Source organism: Gymnoscopelus braueri, assembly GCF_963280865.1.
Source record: "Gymnoscopelus braueri genome assembly, chromosome: 3".
In the NCBI taxonomy this organism is placed as follows: Eukaryota; Metazoa; Chordata; class Actinopteri; order Myctophiformes; family Myctophidae; genus Gymnoscopelus; species Gymnoscopelus braueri.
In genome coordinates, this window is record NC_137612.1 from 54,237,874 (window position 1) to 54,261,056 (window position 23,183).

General features: G+C 42.2%; 1 protein-coding gene across 1 annotated transcript in view; it reads right to left on the reverse strand.

Moving 5' to 3' along the window:
- Positions 1 to 1,705: 1,705 nt before the first annotated feature.
- Positions 1,706 to 23,183, reverse strand: part of LOC308082035 (NACHT, LRR and PYD domains-containing protein 3-like) — a gene marked incomplete at its 3' end in the record, with an annotated part of 74,618 nt that continues 53,140 nt past the window's right edge. The window contains exons 10-12 of the mRNA XM_080423646.1: positions 17,044 to 17,358; positions 3,880 to 4,595; positions 1,706 to 1,789 (exon numbers count right to left, since the gene is read on the reverse strand). Of these exons, the coding sequence (XP_080279772.1) occupies positions 1,706 to 1,789; positions 3,880 to 4,595; positions 17,044 to 17,358 (1,115 nt within the window). The remainder of the gene's footprint in view (positions 1,790 to 3,879; positions 4,596 to 17,043; positions 17,359 to 23,183) is intronic.

The following is a 23,183-nucleotide window of genomic DNA, read 5'->3' on the forward strand; positions in this document are numbered from 1 at the left end:
GCTGCTCTCAGAGCAGCTTTAATAATATGCATAGACCAATGTTAAATTGCTGCTCTGGGGGCATTTTGTCAAGGCTGCTCTCAGAGCAGCTTTGATAATATGCATAGGCCAATGTTAAATTGCTGCTCTAGGGGCACTTTGTCAATGCTGCTCTCAGAGCAGCTTAAATGATATGCATAGACCAATGTTAAATTGCTGCTTTGTCGATGCTGCTCTCAGAGCAGCTTTAATAATATGCATAGACCAATGTTAAATTGCTGCTCTGGGGGCACGTTGTCAATGCTGCTCTCAGGGCAGCTTAGATGGTATGCATAGAACAAAGTTAAATTGCTGCTCTTAGGGCACAGCATTGCCTTGTAGCAGAAGTTGCTTTATTAGCTTGCTAGCTATGTTTTAAAATGATTAAATAACATTGCATTCCAAGGCAGAGTGGCACGTGTAAAACCAACAGCTAATTTCTGTCTTTTATTGCTCTTATTTGTCTTTTTTAACTAAGCTGAAATGAGCACCTTGCTAAGTTAGTTAGCTAGAAAACCTTAGCTTAGGCTAATCAAAACAATCAGCACCTTGCTTAGTTAGTTAGCTAGCAAACCATAGCTTAATCAAACCTATTAATGTTTAAAAGATTTACCTTATGGGAGCAGGAGTTTTATTTATCAGGAGCAGAGAAGAGGACCAGTAGGCAGTTAACAGTAGCTGCAGCAGGGTGAAACAAGATGGCTGCCGCTGCACAGTTCAAAATTCCTTTGATCCCGCCTCCCACCTCTAACCCCACCCCTACCCCGCTTAGGGGACCAATGAAATTGAATAGGCACGAGGACCAATGAAATTGAATGCTGCTCTTAGAACACATTTGGGCCCTTATAAGTCCCATCTGCCATTTAATAGGTCACACAGTTCTTTCTCGAGCGTCTATGCCAACACAATTAGCACGTGTTCGGGAGAGGGAAGCCTGGCGGGGGGGGGGTGATATTGTTCTTTGTACGTAACCTTCAACAACATTCCCCAACACATATAAGCTCTCTACCTGTGCTCAAACGAGCTTGACAGCACACGATCAAAATATAAACATCTGTTGATCTGTTGTGTTGATCAGACGGAGTCTCAAAGAGCCGGCGAGTGGCTATGGTCCTATGCTTCTTGTCCAGCAAGCAGCAAGTGTAGACTGTGTACATTACCTTCCATCTCTAACTTGTTTGTCGTTCTAATTTAGTAATGGTACGACGGTGCACTCGCCTGGCAGGTACTGTATAAAAAGGGCACAGGGAGTAGCTTTGGCACTCATATTGTACTACAATGAAAGCACCACTACTCCATTCATTGCACTGATACAGTTTATATATTTGTAGGCCAAATTGAACACATGTGTGCTGTTTTGTATGTTCAAGGTTTTGTTTCTTTATTATGACATCAAAGCAAAACAAGTTGTAAGCTTACAAAATAAATCTGTGAAACTGAGGCAGTCTCTGTCCTTTTTTTCTCCTTCTTTTTAAAGTTATTTGGTGAGTGCTGTCATAAATTACATCTTGTGTACATGAGAGTAAATACTACCGGTGTAGTGTATGCGTTCAGGACACGTCATGAGTAACTGTCAATGTTGTTGTGGGCTGCTTCATTGTTTATTTACAGTGAGCATGTAAAATGGCAACCGGAACTACTTCATTCTGGGCCTGACTCCGCCTTTTGCCCGTTCCCTATAGGAACATCAGGAGCTCCGTGATTGCCCAGGCTTGGTGAATTTGCTCTGGAGGAATACTCTGGGGATACATGAGCCCTCTTTTTTGTTGATATTGTGATTGTGATTGTTCATATCACTCCTTCATTGGCCTCTTTGCACTGGCTCCCGGTTAAATACAAAATAGAGTTTAAAGTTCTCCTCCTCACATACAAGGCTCTCAATGGACAGGCACCAGTATATCTCAAAGAACTCATTGAGCCCTATAAACCAGCCAGAACACCATTGCGTCCACAGTATGAAAAAATGCTTACGGCTCCAGGAAACCCCCAAAAAGCTAGAACAGGAGGCAGAGTATTTAAGTTTCAGGCACCTCAGCTGTGGAACCTTCTCCCAGTCTCAGTCCGTGAAGCAGACACACTCTGTATATTTAAGACTAAATTACTAAATTAAAAACCTATAAACTATAAAGCCTATAGCCGAAGTGTATAGACTCAGTCACCCTATAGGGGAGAACGGGGTAAGATGAGCCACCGGGTAAGTTGAACCACCCCCTGTATCTTTAAAACTATACACATGAGTGGTCATGTGACCTTAAAATCAGGACACACCCATCATTTCTACCTGGCAGTGAAGGGGAGACACACATGGGCACTGTGGTAAGCATATTTTTACATAAAAAAGTGTTTTGTGCTGGTCAAAGTTACATTTTTACTTTTCTGGTATAATGATGTTTATTTTAAAGCAAATGTACCCAGGCCTAAACTTATATATCATGCATGTTGGTGATATTCTTATGTATGAAACCATGTGAATCATTTAACTAAAGCTTAGCCTGAAGCATTAAGCTAGCCAGATTTGTCAAAATGGTGGCCATGGGGCAAGATGAACCAAATGCCTTGGGGTAAATTGAGCCAATTATCCTAATATGAATCACCATTCATATTTTTTATTATGTCTTTTCTTCTCAAATTATGCTGTATGACCTTTCATTTGGATGAATACACTCATTTAAGAGAAGTTTTCAATATTGTATTAACAATTGCAAATATTAAAAGGTTCTGAATAACAAACATTATTTAATTAGTTTTATATTGTTTACATACCATTAAGAACATAAATAAGACCATTTGCAAAAGGGAAATGTGTTATTAAATTATTGTTGATACGTGAATACATTATTTGTTCAAGTTTAAACTACTAAAATATCATATGGGTAAATTTACCCCTTGACTAGGATCAACTTACCCCTTACCTGGGGCAAATTGAACCATATGACCACTTTTTTTTGAGAGCCCATGTTTTTACAACCATTTGTCATAGATGCACACTCATTATTTCAATTGATGGAAGACATCTTGAAGTTTTAGTAGATGCTTAGATTTTACTTCCATCTCATTTGTCCTTGCCTAGAGGTCAACATAAGTAAAAAGTGGTTCATCTTACCCCGTTCTCCCCTAGTCATCCTCTCTCCCCTCTCCCTCCCCACCCCCCACCCCCCCTTTCTCCTCTCTCCTCTCGTCCTCTCTCTTCTTGCCCTCCCTTTTGGTTGTGTGGGTTTGTGTCGCATTGGTACAATTGTAATTAACCCTGTACGGATTCACGTTCTAGTAAGGCCTGCCACTAATTCTACGCCCGGGGACCCGCTCCCCGGAGTTTCTTTTGTCTCCCACGTCGCAGTCCCATGGACTGTCACTATGGACTGTCACTATGGACCCCCAGCTGCGGCTCAAGACTGTGACTGCGGACCGGGCCTCTCCATGGAGCACGACCATGGATTTCTACTACATTACACTATACCACTACACTATACTGTATATGATCTTAACATTCTTATATTATACCATTATATACTGCATACACATTATTGCTGTACTATATTATATTATCATATACTATCTTACACTATTATATTATATTTGCTACTATTGTTATTGTTACTACTTGTACTGTATCTCTTTCTGTCTCTCCTCTGTCTCTCCCTCTCTCTCTCTTCTTTCCCCCGACACGGTCGAGGCAGAAGGCCGCCACCCTAGAGCCAAGGGTCTGCCTGACGTTTCTTCCAGTTAAGAGGGAGTTTTTCGTTGCCTCTGTCGCAAAATTGCTTGCTCAGGGTGGGATTGTCGGGTCTCTTCTCCACATGTAAAGTGTCTTGAGACAACTTGTTGTGATTTGACACTTTAATAAAATTGAATTGAATTGATGGTTTCTCTGAGGACATAGTCATTGACCACACAGTTGAAGCCCGCCACCTCAAACAACCCAGCCAGGAGCTCTTTAGAGAAGAAGTAGGACCTAGTACCGTCCTGTCGGACATAGAAGTTGTCGCCCAGCTTGCTGCCAGCTTTAAAGCGAAGCATGGTGTGATCATTAAGGCCATAGTCTCTGAACAGGACAATACCTCCTGGCTTTAACACCTTGCAGACGTTCTCCAGAGCCTGCTTCATCTTCTCAGGGTGGATGGCTGACAGGACAAAGATAAGTGTAACCACGTCCACGCCGCCCTCTGGCACATTGTCCCACAAATCATTGTGGGTCAGGTCACACTGGAAGGCACAGCACCGCTCAGGGCTGTACAATGGATTTTGCTTGACAAAGTCCACAGCTCGTGGTGAGAAGTCACAGGCGTAAACAAATACATTGAGATCCTCTCCCAGGAGGGGGAAGATACAGTTTCCTACCCCACAGCCTGCTTCCAGCAACACCAGCCGCTGGGACTCAAACTGTCGACAGGCCTTGAGCTCTTCAAACTCCCTGGTGGTGCAGTGTCTGTCCTTGAAGAAATTTGTGGCGTTTCGCTTGTAGAACAAATCCCAGTTTTTCAGCGAGTCTTTCTCCAGCTTCAGCTGTTTGAAGTCACACACCAGACCTCTGTCAGTTGTTGAGGGTTTCTCCGACTCGTCTTCGGTCAATGTTCTATCTATGATGCCAGTGTTGACAATTTGATCAATGTATATTCTATAGTGAACAAAATTGTTTCTCTCAGAGGGCGATGACCTCACCCGATACTATCCATCTGATGACCCAATCAGAGACAGAAAGAGGGGAGGAAGGGGGGACAGACCAACAATACTCAGAAACTGAACAATAGTTCAAGTACCTGCAAGTCTTAACAAAACAAATCCACCCCCATCTCATACCAAGTACAAAATAGTTACCAGAGCTACAAATAGATAATTGAATACTTCACCTATATACTTCAGAACAGAGATTTTTTTTCAATATCCATCAAGTACAAATTGGTCTTTGATCACCTGTCAAGTCACAGTTTTAGCTGTACAGAGTGTGGCCAACATTTTAGTCAAAAGGGAAATCTGAAGGTGCACACAATGATTCATATGGGAGATAAACCATTTACTTGCAAGTTTGTGGTAAAGGCTTTGTTCAAAGATGTCATCTAGAACAACACATGAAGATTCATACTGGGGAAAAGCCATTTACTTGTACTGTGTTTAACAAAGGCTTTGGTCAAAGTGGTGTTCTAAAACGACACATGAAGATTCATACTGGGGAAAAGCCCTTTACTTGTACAGTGTGTAACAAAGGCTTTGGTCAAACGGTTGAACTTAAAATACACGCGTTGAGTCATATAGGGAAAAAGCTATTTACTTGCAAAGTGGTAAAGGCTTTGTTCAAAATTGTAATCTCAAACAACACATGATGAGTCATACAGGGGAAAATCAATTTACTTGCAAAGTTTGTCGTAAAGGCTTTGTTCAAATTTGTAATCTAAAACAACACATGATGAGTCATACAGGGGAAAAGCCATTTACTTGTAGAGTTTGTGGAAAAGCCAAAAGGGTGCACCCTTTAGCCTTTTGGCTAAAGGGTGGACTAAAAATACACATGATGACTCATACAGGGAATAAGCCATTTACTTGTGCAGTTTGTGACAAAGGCTTTAGTCAAAAGGTTGTACTAAAAAAGGCACATGAGGACTGTTAGAATCTGCAGGTTGAAAAGTATTGTGTTATTCGGGGAAGCTATCTGAGTTGACACATATCACACAAAGACAAATGATATGAATTTATACCTTTTTCCTTTCCTGACACTTCTGTCCGGTTGATGCTAGAGACTGACCTAGATATGACATGCACAGGCCTTGGTTATTGTCTCCGCCAGGCCGAAGGCATGGCGAGAGAGTATGTTTTACCCCCCGTCCGTGTGTTAGTCCGTCCGTGTGTCCGTCTGTGAACAGCTAATCTCCGACACCGTTGGCCCGCTCGCTCCGAAACTGTGCACACACACTGGATGCCAATTCAGAACCTCTACCCCAAATTTTTCACATAGCGCCACCAGGAGGCCAATTTGTGCAAAACCCATTTACTCCTACAGATTTTATCCAAACGTCATGCAAATCGGTACACATTATCTCTATAGTCATGTGATCAACACGGATCTGTCCCATTTTCCATATTCCATCCTCATTGGCTAAGGTTGCCTTCCAAAGTTTGCAGGATTGGTCCGTTTTGAACAAAATGCCTCAAATCATGAACGCAGCTTGCGATTTCCGTGAAATTTCACACGCACATTCCCACTAGGCCGAGGAAGAAATGGCGCCCTTTTCACATTGGCATGTTATAGAGACACACGGCCGGAAGCGGAAGGCCTACAAATCCACTCCCACTTTTGACACTCGGGTCCGTTAGAACGATGAACTGCAGCTCTCAATGCAATCTCTATGAGAGGCATTGTAAAATACCGTCATTTCACTGGTTAACTACTGAGGCTGTAGCGATTTTTGTTGTGTTCTAATAATCTGTCCCATTTGTTTAATTTGTCCTTTTTAATGTCCCATATCTTTCATCTCGATATACTACCCACAATATACTATAATATACTCCATCAGTATGTCAAAACCGCTAGCATCGGAGATCCAGAGTTTAAGTGGTCGCATGGTATATACGTCACGGACGCATCCCTTGAGGTTTTCAATACCCAGAAAACTGGCGAAAGTGCAGAGCTTGTTGGATGCGTGACTTTGAGGACATTAAGCACGCAATGACACATTTTCGGGGTTTTTTTTTTTTTTTTTGGGGAGGCGAGATCTTAGTTGGGCAGGCGACCGCCTCTCCTGCCTCTACAGTGGGTACGCCACTGGTCGGCACTCGGCGCTCGTAAAGACAGTGATGTCACTGAAATGCCCGTCTGCTGTCTACCCTCTGCTGCGTTAGCATTATGGGTAACTCGTTAAAGTGGCAAATTAAATGTGAAACACATCAACTATTAAGAAAACAAGAAGATATGTTGACAAAGACACTCCATACATTTGGAAACATATTTTTATTTAAATCAATATCGTCTTCAGTTAATGCAGGATAATTTTAAAAGTAGGCTAACTTTCATATCCTCTCATAGGGAATGCATTGGCAGCTGCTGTTCATCGTTCTAACGGACCTCGAGTAGCGGCGCTGTCTCAAAAGTGGGCGTGAAATTTGTAGTCCCCGTGTGTCTCTATAGTGCCACCAGCAGGTCTAATCTTAGCAAACACACACTTTTGGAACAAAAGCCTCAAATCATGAATGCAGTGTCTGATTGCCCGTGAAAAGCCTAAGAAGAAATGACACCCCTTTCACATTGGCCTATTATAGCACCACCAGGAGGCCAAAATAACGTACCTGACCTGGCGGAGACCTTTGCTCCGAGGAGCACTTTTTCTAGTTTGTCTCATGTTTTTGTTACTTAGGCTTTTTTTTTCCTTGAACACAATTTTAAATTTGGAAACATAATCTAGGTTCATTGTTGATCTGATATCCTAGAGTTTCAATGTATAGATTATTATTATTGACAGGATATTGTAGACTGATGCTAGGATACAGGGGTTATCTTTTCAAAGAGTTGAATCATATAACCCTGTCATTTTTTTCTCCAATGAATTTGAATGCATACATTTATTATGATGGACTTTATATATATATTTTTTTGTATTGATTTATGCCTTGTTATTACCTGCAGTTCATAGGTCACTGGAAGAACAATATGAACAACTGTGGTGTTGACATATGATACCGTGGCTTTGTCGAGCGTCTATGCGAACACAATTGTCCCGTGTTCGGGAGAGGGAAGCCGGGCGCGGGGGGGGGGGGGGGGGTGATATTGTTCATTGTACGTACTCTGTACACCTGTCAGCGGGGAGTGTTGGGCGGGAGGAGTAGGACGAGTACATCCTCCCGGTGGGGCTCCTCACTGGCAGGTGATACATCAGTAGGATACAACAGCAGTGATAACACACTGTGGGGGGGCATAAAGACTAAATTGGGGAGAAAAAGGGGTGAAACATAAATTCGCTACTCTAAATTTTAAGGAAAACAACGATCATGATACATATTTGATCGAGTAGTTATATCCATGGCCCGATTCTACATAATTGCTGTGTCTTCATTGAGGTGTTTTGTACGTAAATGTTTTGTTCTTTCAAATAAAAGTTTCTCAACTATTATACTTCATGTGTGCTATATCATTTCAGAAAAGTTTTCAAATTACTTCAGGAATATTTACATCTGTGATTAATACAGGAACAAGCACAGCTTCATTTTACAATATAGTACCTAAACTGTAACTACATGTAAAGCTATAGGGGGATAAGCAATGGTTACTTTGATGTCAAAAGCAAACAAATGCAGGTTAATGGTATATCTCATTATTCTAATTTCTATAGTGTTGTTTGAGGAATAAGTGCTTTGACATTTGGTTGTTGACACTGCCAGTGTGAATTAAAACATGTAATGTTTGTGCCATAATCAGGGGTCAGGCACTCTACCGACTGATAGGGAAAAGACTGTGTTATCAAAAGCTTCCTTTGGCAATTCATTAGATGGATCAATGTTCCAAATATCAATACATGAGTATCCCCACCAATAATCAGACATCCACCCATACTGTCAACATAGACATGACAAATGAATTATAGACAATTTGATCACTGTATATTCTATAGTGATCACATTGTCTCTCTCAGAAGGTGATGACCTCACCCCGATACTATCAATCTGATGACCCAGTCAGAGAGAGAAAGAGAGGGAGCGGGGACAGACCAACAATAGTCAGAAACTGAACAATAGTTCAAGTACCTGCAAGTCTTAACAAGACAAACCCCCTCACCCCTATCATATCAAGTACAAAATAATTACCAGAGCAACAAATACATAATTGAATTCTTCACCTATACTTCAGAAGAGAAACTTTTCCCCCCCAAAGATGCATAAAATACACTTCTCTTGTTGCTTGTAGCTTTGAGGAATGGCTTTACTACAAATGTCCTGCCAATGAATAGATTTTCATCAGATTATGTGATTGAAATGTATCCACTATGTAACACCTGGCTGTTTCACATAAAAAAATATTGATCTCTTCTCCATTTCTCACAGCAACACCAAATCACCTCATACACTTTTCATATCATATATCATCATATCATATTGTCGCAGTCAGGCAGACACCGGGTATGTCTAAAGCATGTTTATGTTTTGTTGTACAATAATGCCCAGCTTCCTCATACAAGAGTGTCACACAAAAGTACTATGTAACATCACGCTGTTTCATGTAAAATGATTTATCTCTTCTCTATGTCTCACAGCAACATCAATTTATCACCTCATACACTTTTCATATGATATTGTAGCTGTCAGGCAGAAACCAGGTATGTCTATATTACGATTTTATGTTTTGTTGTAAAATAATGCCCTGCTTCCTCATACAAGAGTGTCACACAAAAGTAGTGAAAATAGCAGAGCTGCAATCTCTGACCAATTTCAATTTGAGACTTTTATTAATTCCAAAACAGAATTATACAGAGCAATTACAATGAATGAATGCAACATTTGCAAAAAATGGGAAAGTTCACATTGTGTCAATATCTCTGCATTGACCCTCACAACAGGCTTCTAATTGCCCTTTGTAGCCTGGACACAAGATAGGTGTTTTTCATTACCAAATAGCTAAATATTGATGTGATAATGGTTCAGTTAGCATTGAAAGGGTTTATGAGCAGTAACAGCCTAAAAGTTATATTTGCATTGCCATTGAGCAGTGTGTACAGGTGTGATCTGAATTAGCATTGATGGAATATGGGCTCGGATGAGACAATTGTTTTGAGAGTGTCATAGCCTACATTCTAGCCTTTTGTTGATATAGTATAGTTGATAATGAGGCTTGTATTTGTTGGATTTGTCTTTGGTATGTCAGGCTTTAATATATTTTTCAATCACCACCTGTGGTGAACAGAATGTTCCAGGATTGGGCTTTGTTCATTCATTTCAATCTTATTTCAATATTATTTGTACTTGTTCATCTTCCCTGTGTGAATGGTTTATATTCACACAGTTCCACAACCCTTGCTCACTTTGCTAGGGTTGGATGCTCAGGGTTGAAGACAGAGTACAGAAACTTGCTATGGGCCTGGTCTACAAGATTCGGCACAACATTGGGATCCCCCTGTATTTGTCAAAATACTTCCAAAACGTAAATGAAGTCCACGATCATAACACCAGAGGTAGCTCCACGGATCACGTTCAACCCAGATTTGGCTCAACAAAGGAAATGAACTTGTTCTCATGCTATTCAACAAAAATGTGGAATGCCCTACCAAAAGGAGTGTAAACCCCTTCTCACTTTCAAAACTGCCCTAAAGATACACCTTCAGGAGGCTGAAATTCGAAAATGGCCCCTGTCAAAGTCTTAACCTACCCCCCCCCCACCACCAAACGTTTCATTTTTTTCCTCTTTTACATATGTTTCACTTTTCATACCAGTAACCTGTAAGCTGATTGTATGACGTTCAGTATAGTAGTGTGTATATATGTCTCTTACTGTATGAGTGGGGATCTCATTTTAAACTTTATGAGCCTTCCAGTTTAGTAGACGTTGTATTGTGATTTTGTACTTCCATGTACTGTTGTTCTCATGTCTTACTAAATAAAGTACATCAATCAATCATCTCCCTGTCAGAGAGTAGAGTTATGATTGTGTCATTGTGTTATCAATTCCATCCCACAACAAGTCAGATGTGCCAGAGTATAAAATACAGTATAGGGTTATGGAAGAACACAACATTATGCAGAGGTTATGGCCTGCCCATAAACATCAGTCCAGCAGCAGAAACTAACTCCATCTGGTTGTGGATTAATGATCATGATACATATTTAATCAATTAGTTTGATCCATGGTTCATAGAGGTGTTTTGTAAATACATGTGTTGTTCTATCAAATAAAAGTTTCTCAACTACAGATACATTATGCGTGCTATATCATTAGAAAACACTTTAAAACAAATTACTTGTTTATCTCCTTTAATTCTGGAATATTGTACTTAACCCATTATGACTGTGAACAATACAGGAACAAGCACAGCTTCATTTCACATACTAGTAACTTGACTGTAACTACATGTACAACTACTGTAACTTCATGTAAAGAGGGATAAGCAAAGGTTACTTTGGTGACTAAAATCAAGTGGGGAAAAAAACAAAATAGCCTTAATGGTATAGCTCATTATTCGAATAGTACACATTGCTATAATGTTGTTTGGGGAATAAGTGCTTTGGCATTTGGTTGTTGACACTGCCAGTGTGAATTAATACATGTAATGTTTGTGCCATAATCAGGGGTCAGGCACTCTACCAACTGATCGGCAAAAGACTGAGTTATCAAAAAGCGTATTTTAGAAAATATTTAGATTGACTTTCCAAAAATGGTTTATCATTGCACAATGTCATTAAATCTACCTGTGGTTTTCAACCACCAAAGCCTAATGGTGTAGACAACCATTATTATATGTACATGGATCTTTATGTGTTGTTGCTTTATACATTATTTTGTGCTTTGCATGAGAGGGGGTGGACTTACATTCAGACCTGCAGAGACTTGAAGGGCTTATGTTTAGGCAGTTAACCAGCTATTGTCGATGTTCTGTCTTATGTTAATATGACCCCCCTCCCACCCTTCTCTCTCTCTGATTGGGCCAGCAGAAACACCTTCAGTGAGTATTTAACAGGGCTCTTGTATTGTTTGGTGACACTTGAATATCTGCAAGTTGTTGAAAGCTGAACTTCTCTCTTCTCTTGTTGCTTGTAGCTTTGAGGAATGGCTTTACTACAAATGCTGAAGTCCTTGGTCAATCAACGAATAACTGCAGCAGCTGAAGAGATATTTGGGAGTGTTGGAAGAATTCTAACAGAGTATGAGGACGAAGCTTTGGGTTTGAAGCAAGACATTGACCGCAAACGCTGTGTATGCAGAAGGCACACACGGTATGTTTTTTGTTATGTGTTATCTTTGTGTAAAATGTCATCATTGTTGTTGTATTGGATGTGTTTATGTTTATGTGAAAATGGACATTTCATTGTGAATATGGACAAACAATTAATTCATCAACACGGACAATTCATTCATGGACATTTAAAAAGACAGTATGATTGTCAACATGGACATTTATATTTCATGATGTTTATAATTTATTGTTTAAAAATATATTATTTGTTTTATGTTGCAGTTTTTCACGTTGTTGTCTACATGGGGTTACAATAAAGAGCCCTCGTGAACTACACCAGTGAAGCATGGTTTATTCTGCCTCAGAACAATATAATTTAGGAACGGTTATACAGTCATTGAGTCACAACATGACAACAATGCAACACATTAGTACACACACACACACACACACACACACACACACACACACACACACACACACACACACACACACACAGTGTACAACATAAGCAGCAGCAGCAGCAAAGACAAAAGGTTCCTACCTTGAGCCGTCCGTCTTCTACTTCACTTCATCAGTGTGTCAGTGATACCAGGGTCAAACTGACTTCATCAGTGTGTCTATTTCTGTCTAATGTTCCCCTCAGAATATGGATGCTGGGGCTGAAGGGGTTAATGCTAAGCGGCTAGCTGCAGGTATGCTAACTCACCCGAATGGAGAATCCATCAGTTGGAAACAAAACACTTCTCTTCCATCTGTCACTCATGTGACTCAGCAGTTTTCACTCCCTGACAACTCTACTCTACCTCCATGAGGGGAAAGTTATGTTATAAGTTGTTATTTTCACTGTTTTACTTCCAGACATGAAGGAGTTTGTATCAAACACCTGTGTGTCTGTTTGGAACAGGTGTGGGGGGGAGGGGGCGGGGTTACCTGGGGATTTTAAAGAGCCCGCCTCCAGCCTGATTAGGGAGTGTCTGACAATAACCTGTATTCACTCACTGTCTACTTTCTATAGGGAGTGTCTGACATTAACCTGCATTCACTCACTGTCTACTTTCTATAGGGACTGTCTGACAATAACCTGTATTAACTCACTGTCTACTTTCTATAGGGACTGTCTGACAATAACCTGTATTCACTCACTGTCTACTTTCTATAGAGACTGTCTGACAATAACCTGCATTCACACACTGTCTACTTTCTATAGAGACTGTCTGACAATAACCTTATTTCATTCACTGTCTACTTTCTATAGAGACTGTCTGACAATAACCTTTATTCACTCACTGTCTACTTTCTATAGAGACTGTCTGACAATAACCTGCATTCACTCACTGTCTACTTTCTATAGATACTGTCTGACAATAACCTGCATTCACTCACTGTCTACTTTCTATAGAGACTGTCTGACAATAACCTGCATTCACTCACTGTCTACTTTCTATAGAGACTGTCTGACAATAACCTGCATTCACTCACTGTCTACTTTCTATAGAGACTGTCTGACAATAACCTGCATTCACTCACTGTCTACTTTCTATAGAGACTGTCTGACAATAACCTGTATTCAGGATGTTTCCCCCAGGTATTAAACGGATAGTTCACACACAAAAAAAAATACTTTTTTCCTATGGATTAGTCTCACAATGGACACTTGAATTCATGGATATGTTTTAGTTTTTGTCTCATTCCTAAGACAATAATTTGATGACCAGCAGACCGGTAGGCAGCGGTTCCGGTAGGAGACACAAAGGAGACTCTTTGTGTCTCCTACCGGAACCGCTGCTGGTCATCAAATTATTGTTTAAGGAATGAGACAAAAACTACAACATATCCATGAATTCAAGTCTCCATGGTGAGACTAATACATAGAAAACTAGAAAAAGTGCTCCTCGGAGCACAGGTCTCCACCAGGTCAGGTGAGTTATTTTGGCCTCCTGGTGGCGCTATAATAGGCCAATGTGAAAAGGGTGCCATTTCTTCTTAGGCCTTTCACGGCAATCGGACACTGCATTCATGATTTGAGGCATTTTGTTCCAAAAATGTGTGTTGCTAAATTAGACCTGCTGGTGGCGCTATAACAGGCCAATGTGAAAAGGGTGGCATTTCTTCCTCGGCCTAGTGGGAATGTGCGTGCGAAATTTCAAGGAAATTGCATGCTGTGTTCATGATTTGAGGCATTTTGTTCAAAACAAAGCAATCCTGCAAACTTTGGAAGGCAATCTTAGCCAATTAGGATGGAATATGGAAAATCGGACAGATCCGTGTTGATCACATGACTATAGAGATAATGTGTACCGATTTGTACTGTTGTATTTGTAATGTTTTGCACAAATCGGCCTCCTGGTGGCGCTATAACAGGCCCATGTGAAATATTTGGGGCAGAGGTTCTGAATTGGCATCCAGGGAGTGTGTGTGCACAGTTTAGCTGCGATCAAGCCAACGGTGCGGGAGATTAGCTGTTCACAGACGGACACACACACACACACACACAGACGGACGGACGGACGGACGGGGGATACAACATACTCTCTCACCATGCCTTCGGCCTGGCGGAGACAAAAAGTCATTTTGGGGTGAACTATCCCTTTAATCAAGCTCACTTTAGATGAATACATAACTATAGAGAAAGACTTCTGTTTGAATTCTATGTTTATTTAACACAGACTAAATAATACATCACATTATAGCATGGGTCTTCAACAAGGGGGCCCAGGACCCCTAGGGGGTCCTCAGGGGGTCCGAGATCCCTAGGGGGTCCTCAGAGTCAGAGTTACTACAGGGGGTCCATGACCCCTAGGGGGTCCTCAGAGTTACTACAGGGGTCCATGACCCCTAGGGGGTCCTCAGAGTTACTACAGGGGGTCCGCCAAATCTATGTGTGATTTTTTTTACATGAACCACTTGAACCCTAGCATCCATATACCATATTCTGGGTTGAACGTTAGCAGATCTACAAGCTCACAATGCGTCAGTGTGTTGTGAGCTGGTAGATCAGATATTTTTGCCAACGGTTTAGAAGGTAAAAAAGAGCAGACCAAGTACAGAGTCAGATGGTTTCAGGAGTAAAAGTACAATATTTGCCCAGTGATGGAAGAAGTACTCACACGTTTTACTTAAGTAAAAAGTAGAAATACTCTGTAAGTAAAAGTTTGGTATTCAAAATTTACTATTGGCATCAAAATGCACTTAAAGTACCGAAAGTAAAAGTACTCATTATGCTGAAGGTCCCGTTTCACAAGTTTTCAAACGTATAAAATCCTTTGAAAATAGCAGATCTACAAGCTCACAACTTTGCGACACGTTGTGAGCTTGTAGATCTGCTATTTTCAAATTGCCAAAGTATATATATATATATAGGTCTGAAGTGGTTGTGTTATAATAAACAAAATCTACAAAGTAAATAGTAACTAAAGTGTTCAAATAATAGTGGAGTAAAAATATCTGCCTTTGAGATGTAGAGGAGAAGAAGTAAAACTGTAAAAAATATATACAGTACTTGAGTATATGTACTTAGTTACTTTCCACCACTGCATGCAACAGAAATAATGTCCTAATATTATTACGCAGGAACAACGACAGACTTTCAAAAACATTTATTAAACAATTACAGTTTACTTCTACAAATGACCTTACAATAATCTCTCTCTCTGAGAAGATGATGTAATCTTTAATGATTGTACAATAACACATGAAATGAAACATTATGAAGGTTCCAGGGGGTCCCCAGCTAAAGTAGTTAACATAGCATCACAATCATTTTAACCACTTTATAATGTTATGCGTTGGCTACTCAAAAACAGCAGATCTACAAGCTCACAGCGCGGCACAAAGTGCCAAAAAAAAATAAAAGTTTGGAACATTTAGAATAATTGTGATTTTTTTGGAAAACAAATCTTCTCTTCTGGGGGTCCCTGGCACAACACATTTTCAGATAGGGGTCCCTGGCACAACACATTTTCAGATGGGGTCCCTGGCACAACACATTTTCAGATGGGGGTCCCTGGTACAACACATTTTCAGATAGGGGTCCCTGGTACAACACATTTTCAGATGGGGGTCCCTGGCACAACACATTTTCAGATGGGGGTCCCTGGCACAACACATTTTCAGATAGGGGTCCCTGGCACAACACATTTTCAGATGGGGGTCCCTGGCACAACACATTTTCAGATAGGGGTCCCTGGCACAACACATTTTCAGATGGGGGTCCCTGGTACAACACATTTTCAGATAGGGGTCCCTGGTACAACACATTTTCAGATGGGGGTCCCTGGCACAACACATTTTCAGATGGGGGTCCCTGGCACAACACATTTTCAGATAGGGGTCCCTGGCACAACACATTTTCAGATGGGGGTCCCTGGCACAACACATTTTCAGATAGGGGTCCCTGGCACAACACATTTTCAGATGGGGGTCCCTGGCAAAACACATTTTCAGATAGGGGTCCCTGGCACAACACATTTTCAGATGGGGGTCCCTGGCACAACACATTTTCAGATAGGGGTCCCTGGCACAACACATTTTCAGATGGGGGTCCGCAGCCCAAATACATATTAATCTGGGGGTCCTTGACTTGAAAAGGTTTGAGAACCTGTAAGGGTCCATATGGACCCATAGTGGGCCCCGGACCTGATGTTGAGAAACAGTGTCTAGATCAGTGGTTCTCAAAGTGTGGTCTGGGGACCCCCAGGGGTTCCAGGGGGTCCCAATCAGTTGATGCAGTTGCAGATCTACAAGCTGCGACGCGTTGTGAGCTTGTAGATCTGCTATTTTTCTTATTATTAAAATGTGATTTTAAGATGTGAAACACTGATTTACAGATTGAAGTACTTGTGGTAACCTGACAACCTGGACTCACTCAGACATGTTGAGTAACCATGACGACCTGATGTCACCCTCACATAGAGACTCTATCTCTGCTCACACAGAAACACTGAGGAGGAGGAGGAGGGGAAAACCCAGAACCCAGCATAGAGCGGTTCAGGGAATGTGTCCCTGAAGGTGTACAGGTGTGTCAGACTGTCCTCTGATATTTTATAGAATGACAGAGTCCCTGCAGAACAGTCTAGATACACTGCTACTCTGTTGGAGCCAGAGGGACTGACAGGGAGGTCAGTGTGCTTACTATTGTGTCTGAAAGTGTAAATGTTACCTAACTGTTCTCCACTACAGAACAGACTCCAGGACATGTCATTGTATCCAAGCTGACAGTCACCACCACGTCCTTTCCTGCTGATTCCTCTGTCAGTCACTGCTATAGAAACCCCTTCACGCCCCCCCCACTCTACCTCCCAGTAACAGCGTCCAGTCAGACCCTCTGAACACAGAACCTGTGGCTGTCCATCAAACCTATCAGGATGAGGAGGATGCTGATGAACCTGTCCATCATATGTCACCTTCCCGTTGTTCTCAGACAGAGAGAGGTCACTGTATGCTGTGTTTGTGTCCAGTGTGAGAGGATGGAAATCTGATGAGAAAAACAACACAGTAAACATTAAAAACATCATTCACTTAATGGCACACACACACACAAAGACACAAGCACACAAACATGCACAAACGTACACACGCACACACCTGCACACACACACACACACACAAACAGACAAGCACAAATGTACACACGCACACACACATTGTGAGCTTGTAGATCTGCTATTTTCAAATGGCTGAAATGTATATAGGGCTGGAGGGGGTTAATGTATGTTTTGTAATAATAATCTAAATCTACAAAGTAACTTAAGTTTTCATATAATTGTAGTGCAGTAAAAGTACAATATTTGCCTCTGAGGTGTAGTGGAGTAGAAGTAAAAGTATAGAAAATTGGAAATACTTTCCACCACTGACATGTACGCACGCACACACACACACACACACACACACACACACACACACACACGTGAAGTGAAACTGGTTGTTGAGGCCGTAGAAGAAACGTTCTTTAAAGGGGTAGTTCACCCCCAAAATAACTTTTTTTCTATTGATTACTGACCATCTGGAGCCTTGAATTCATAGATATTTTTTTGTTTTTGTCACATTCCTAAGCCAATAATTTGATTATAATAAATGTGTCCCCATTGATTCCGGTAGGAGACACAAATGCATTTGTGTCTCCTACCGGAATCAATGGGGCTACATTTATTATAATCAAATAATAAAGGAAGGAATGCGACAAAAACAAAAAAATATCCATGAATTCAAGGCTCCATGGGGTGAGTAATCAATAGAAAAAAAGTTATTTGGGGGGTGAACTACCCCTTTAAATAATCATTATTTAACTATTTTAATGCTTTTATAAAGCAGTAATTCTAGCTTTTAGTGTCAAGGTGCCAGGGACCCCCAGAAGAGAAGATTTGTTAAAAAACTCATCACAATTATTGTTGTTTCCAAACATTTTCAAGATTTTTCAAAACTTAACAAAAATAGCAGATCTACAAGCTCACAGCGTAACACGAAGTGATGCGCTGTGAACTTGTAGATCTGCTATATTTAAATAGCCAACATATAAAATATGGATACACAAATTGTGAGCTTGTAGATTGCCTATTCATGTTGTTCAAAATATAGGAGATCTACAAGCTCACAACGTGGCGAGCCTTGACGCGTTGTGAGCTTGTAGGTCTGCTATTTTCGGCTCACAAATATACCTTAAATCGGGCCTCAAGGTACGTGGATAACTCCAAAACAGAAGGAGTAGTAGTAATACAAAGCATGGCGTACGTGAGAGAAGGACAGGTGGATTTTGAAAGCAACATGGAGGAGAATGAGGAGAATACTAGATGAAAATGAGAGGGATGAAAATGTCAACTTAAGAGGGAAGTTCGATTTGAAGTTCAAACCAGCAGTGGTGAAATATGCGGAACAGCGCTCTGGAGAAGCAGCTGCCAGACAGTTTAACATGGATCTGAAGCGCTTTAGAGACAAATTAAATGACTTTTCAGGCTGACGCGAATGTCTTTGAATGGCATCGCTTTTCAGGTGGAGGGATGAAGAAAGTGAGTGAGGAGCAAGGTTCAAGGTTCAAGGTTGTCCCAGAAGGGCAATTAGGTTTACAGCCAGAGTAGTGGTTTAAAACATACAGACAGTACAGGACAACAGCAGACATGAAACACCATAGCATAAAAACATAGGTCTGGGCGCATCTAGTGCAAGAGATAAAATAGGAATTATAAAGTGCCGGCATAAAGTGCTTGTTTCATCATCATCATCATCATCACAGTAAAGTGCAAGAGATAATAAAGGGCTACATTCAGAAATATAAGGTGCCTGCATAAAGTGCTTGTTTCATCATCACCATCAGTAACATTATCCTCTATCGGTCCCTGGCAACATTGATTGCCCGAATTGAGGCGGAACAAATGAGTGCTTGTATCTATTGTTTTTGACACCAGGGGCACTCAGACAACGGCCAGATGGCAACAGCCTATACTCTGGCTCGAGTGGGTGTGCACTATCTTGTCGAATGGACCTGGTCTTCAAGAGCAGTTGTCTGCTATAGAAGGGGTCGAGGCTCTCCAGTTGAATGCCAGTGATTTTGGAGGCAGTTTTCACTATCCTTCCTAAAGAATTTGTATCCTTAATGGCGAGGTTACCATACCAACAGATGATAGAGAAGGAGATAACAGAGTGTACATAAGCACTGTAAAACAGTTTCATCAAGTCTCTGTCAACATTAAATCTGGCTAATTTCCTTAGGCAGAAAAGGCGTTGCTGTCCCTTCTTACACAGCATGTCAGTGTTTACATCAAATTTCAGTTTGCTGTCAATAATCGTGCCCAGGTATTTGTAACTGGGTACGATTTCCACCGGCTGGCCACAGATATCGGTGTTCTGGGTGGGATGGGGACCACGTCTGAAGTCAATACAGAGCTCTTTTGTTTTTGAGATGTTCAATTCAAGGAACGTGTCACTACAGCAGGACAAGAAGTCACATGTCCGACCTCGTCATTGTCGAGAAGGCTGACAATGACTGAGTCATCCGCGTATTTTATGATAAAACAGTTGTCGTGATTACTGCGACAGTCATCCGTGTACAAAATAAACAAGAAAGCGGAAAGAACACAGCCCTGTGGCGAACCAGTTGAAGTGGACAGAAGGCTAGACATTGTCTCATTCACCCTTACACATTGGGATCTGTTAGTTAGGAAGTCAAGGATCCAGCCCACCAGGCATGGGTCTACCCTGATTAATTTCTCAGCCAGAACATGGGGCTGGATCGTATTGAACGCTGAAGAGAAATCAACAAAAAGCAACCTGGCATGCTTTTTACTGCCCTCGAGATGCTTAAGAACTAGGTTGAGAAGAGTGGCAGTTGCGTCCTGGACACCTCTGCTTTCCCTATAAGCAAACTGAAAAGGGTCTAGAAGGCTCTAAGTTTTAGCCACAAGCTCTGACTTGATGAGCCTCTCGAACTGTTTCATGACCAGGGAAGTAAGAGCCACGGGTCTGAAATCGTTAAGTGTTTTAGGTTTGCTGTTCTTGGCTACGGGTACAACAGTGGACCGTTTCCAAAGGGAGGGTACTCTCTGCTGGCTAAGAGATAGTTTAAAAATATAATTAAAAATGGGACCTAATTGTTCAGCACAGGTATTTAGCAAGCGGCCACCGATGTGGTCCGGGCCTGAACTTTTACGAGGGTTGCATTTTTTGAAGCAGTTGATCACATCCTGCTCGTCAAAGAAAGATCTGGAGGGGGGGGGGGGCAGACAGAAGTCTATTCCTATTGTCGAATCTAACATAGAAATCATTGAGGCTCTGATCCAGTTGCTGGTCACAGTTGTAATTGGCTAATATGACCTTTTTCCTGCCATTTTCTTTCAGCCCTGTTATGGTTTTCATACCATCCCAGGCAGAGCCCAGGTTATTTGTTCTAAGTTGGCTCGATTTTTTCCTTGTAGATCGTTTTACTAGCCCATACCTCTCTTTTAATTTCTTTTTGTATACTTCTCAGTTCTACTGTGTTTCCCTCCTTAAAGGCCTTATTCTTCTTCTGCAAAAGAGATCTAAGGGAGTTAGATACCCATGGTTTAGAGTTTGGGTACACTTTGATGGTTTTCTCAGGAATAACAATGTTCTCACAATACAAAGACCAGCTAGTAACAACATCCGTCAGTTCATTGATGTCGGCAGAGGACTCAGAGAACATGTCCCAGTCTGTGCTCTCAAGGAGGCCCCGGAGGGTCTCACAGGAGTTGTTATCATTCCAGTTCTTAATGCGGATGCTCTGCACTTTACCACGTTTTAGAGCAGTGCGGTAAACGGGAAAAAGGTGCACACAGTAATGCACGAAAGCCCGCAGGGGCGGGAGGGGTACAGATTTGTATGCGTCCTTGACATTACCAAAACACATGTCTAAGGTTTTGTTACGTCTAATGTTACGTATTGATGGAAGTCTCTGAGAGTCTTTTTCAGGGACACATGGTTCATGTCACCAAGGATGAGATTTGGTGCGTCAGGGGAGATTAGTTGTAGTTTCTGTACAACCCTGAAAATCTGCTCACAGGCGCTAGCCTCATTAGCTTTTGGATGTTTATAAACGACTGTAATAAATATCTGTGGGAACTCCCTCGGCATATACGCTGGCCGCAGAGAGACAGAGAGCAGTTCAACGTCAGGGGTACACAAACTCTCTCTAACAATGACAGATTTAACATTGCACCAACGCTCATTAACATACAAACATACCCCCCCACCAGTTGACTTGCCCGTAACTGAGGCGTCCCGGTCCAAACGAAAGGGTGTTCCGAAGCCATCGATCTCCAGATCGGTGGCCAAGTCACGTTCGGATAGCCAAGATTCCGTGAAGGCTAGAATGCAGGAATCCCTGAAGTCGTGGTTGCAGCGGGTTAGGGCGTGCAGTTCATCGGTTTTATTCCGGAGGGACTGCGCGTTGGAGAGGATGATGGAAGGTAGCGGAATGCGGGAAAGGGGCTGTGTCTTCCTCAGGCGAGTGCCTCCTCTTCTTCCACGCTTTCTGACCCGTTTTCCCGTCCAATGGGCTCCGGAAGGGTCGCAGGGTGTCAGTAGTTCAGCAGGGTTCGGCCGGATCAGGTCCACGGGTGACTCCTGAATGTTGCTCCAGCGAAGTAGCTGTTCTGTGGTGTATTGGGTTCGAGCTGGCCGATTGGGAGACAGCAGTGAGTGTCCCAGGCTCCATGTAAGCTGAAACACCAGTAACGCCGAAAGCAGGGCGAGTAGATCCATGGCTCTATCCAGGCCAGGTCCGATCCGACAGAGTGTTCCTGCTCTAGGGCTAGAGAGTTCAGGCTCTGTGAGAAGAAAGTTCCCTCTGTTAGCCTAGCTCCGACTAGTTTAGCGGCTAGCCGTTAGCCGTTAGCAGGTCTCTGTATCTCCTGTCGGCGACCGTGTCCCCCAGATCTAGGCTAAATACGAGCCACACTGGGGGGAAGTTGTCAGAAAGTTGACTCAATTATGTACTTAATGATGCACCACAGGCTCCGTTGTCAGCATGGACAAAAAAGACATAGAACGACAGAAAAACACACAACAACAAACCAAACTACACTCGCGCTGCTGGTCGCTGCGTGCGCATGCGCCCTCTCTAAAAGTAAACCTCAGAGCCTCCTGGACAAGGATTCGAGGGAAGGTGAAGGAGTTGTACTCCACGGCGAGTGACAAGAGAGATAGTTTGGGTCGCCTACCGGGTGGCTTATTAGATTGCTCTGACGTTACAATTTTACTCTCAGGAGGAGAACAACTGTTGCTCAGAAAGACGCTCCCATTGAGAAGATTGTAAACTTATCATCTTCCCCGGTCGCCAGATAGAGAGCAAGAAGATCAATGCAAAGAATATCATCGCATGGATGAAACAGCTGTCTGGTTTGACATGGTGGATGCCAGTACAGTCAACGCACCGTCTCACTCAAGACCAGCGGTCACGAGAAAGCGTGCATCATGGTGGCTCTGGCAGCCAAAGCGGACGGGATAAAGCTGATGCCTTTCATCGTGTTTAAGGCGGCCGTCCGTGATGTAAAGGCTAAGCAGAGCATCCCCGGGCCGTGATAACTTCCTCAAAGAATGGATGGTTCAACAACAACCTGAAGAAGGAATGGTCCAGAAGGTGGTTGGACGAAGGCTGCTCGCATGGGACTCGTACCGCTGCCATATCAGCGTGGCCACGAAGGCAGAGCTGAAGAAGGAGTACAACGTTACAATGGCTTTAATACCTGGAGGTTGAACCAAGTACCTTCAGCCCCCTGACGAGGTGAGGAACGGTCCCTTCAAAGTTCACCTCCATGACGTCTACGACACCTGGATGGTGATACAGACATA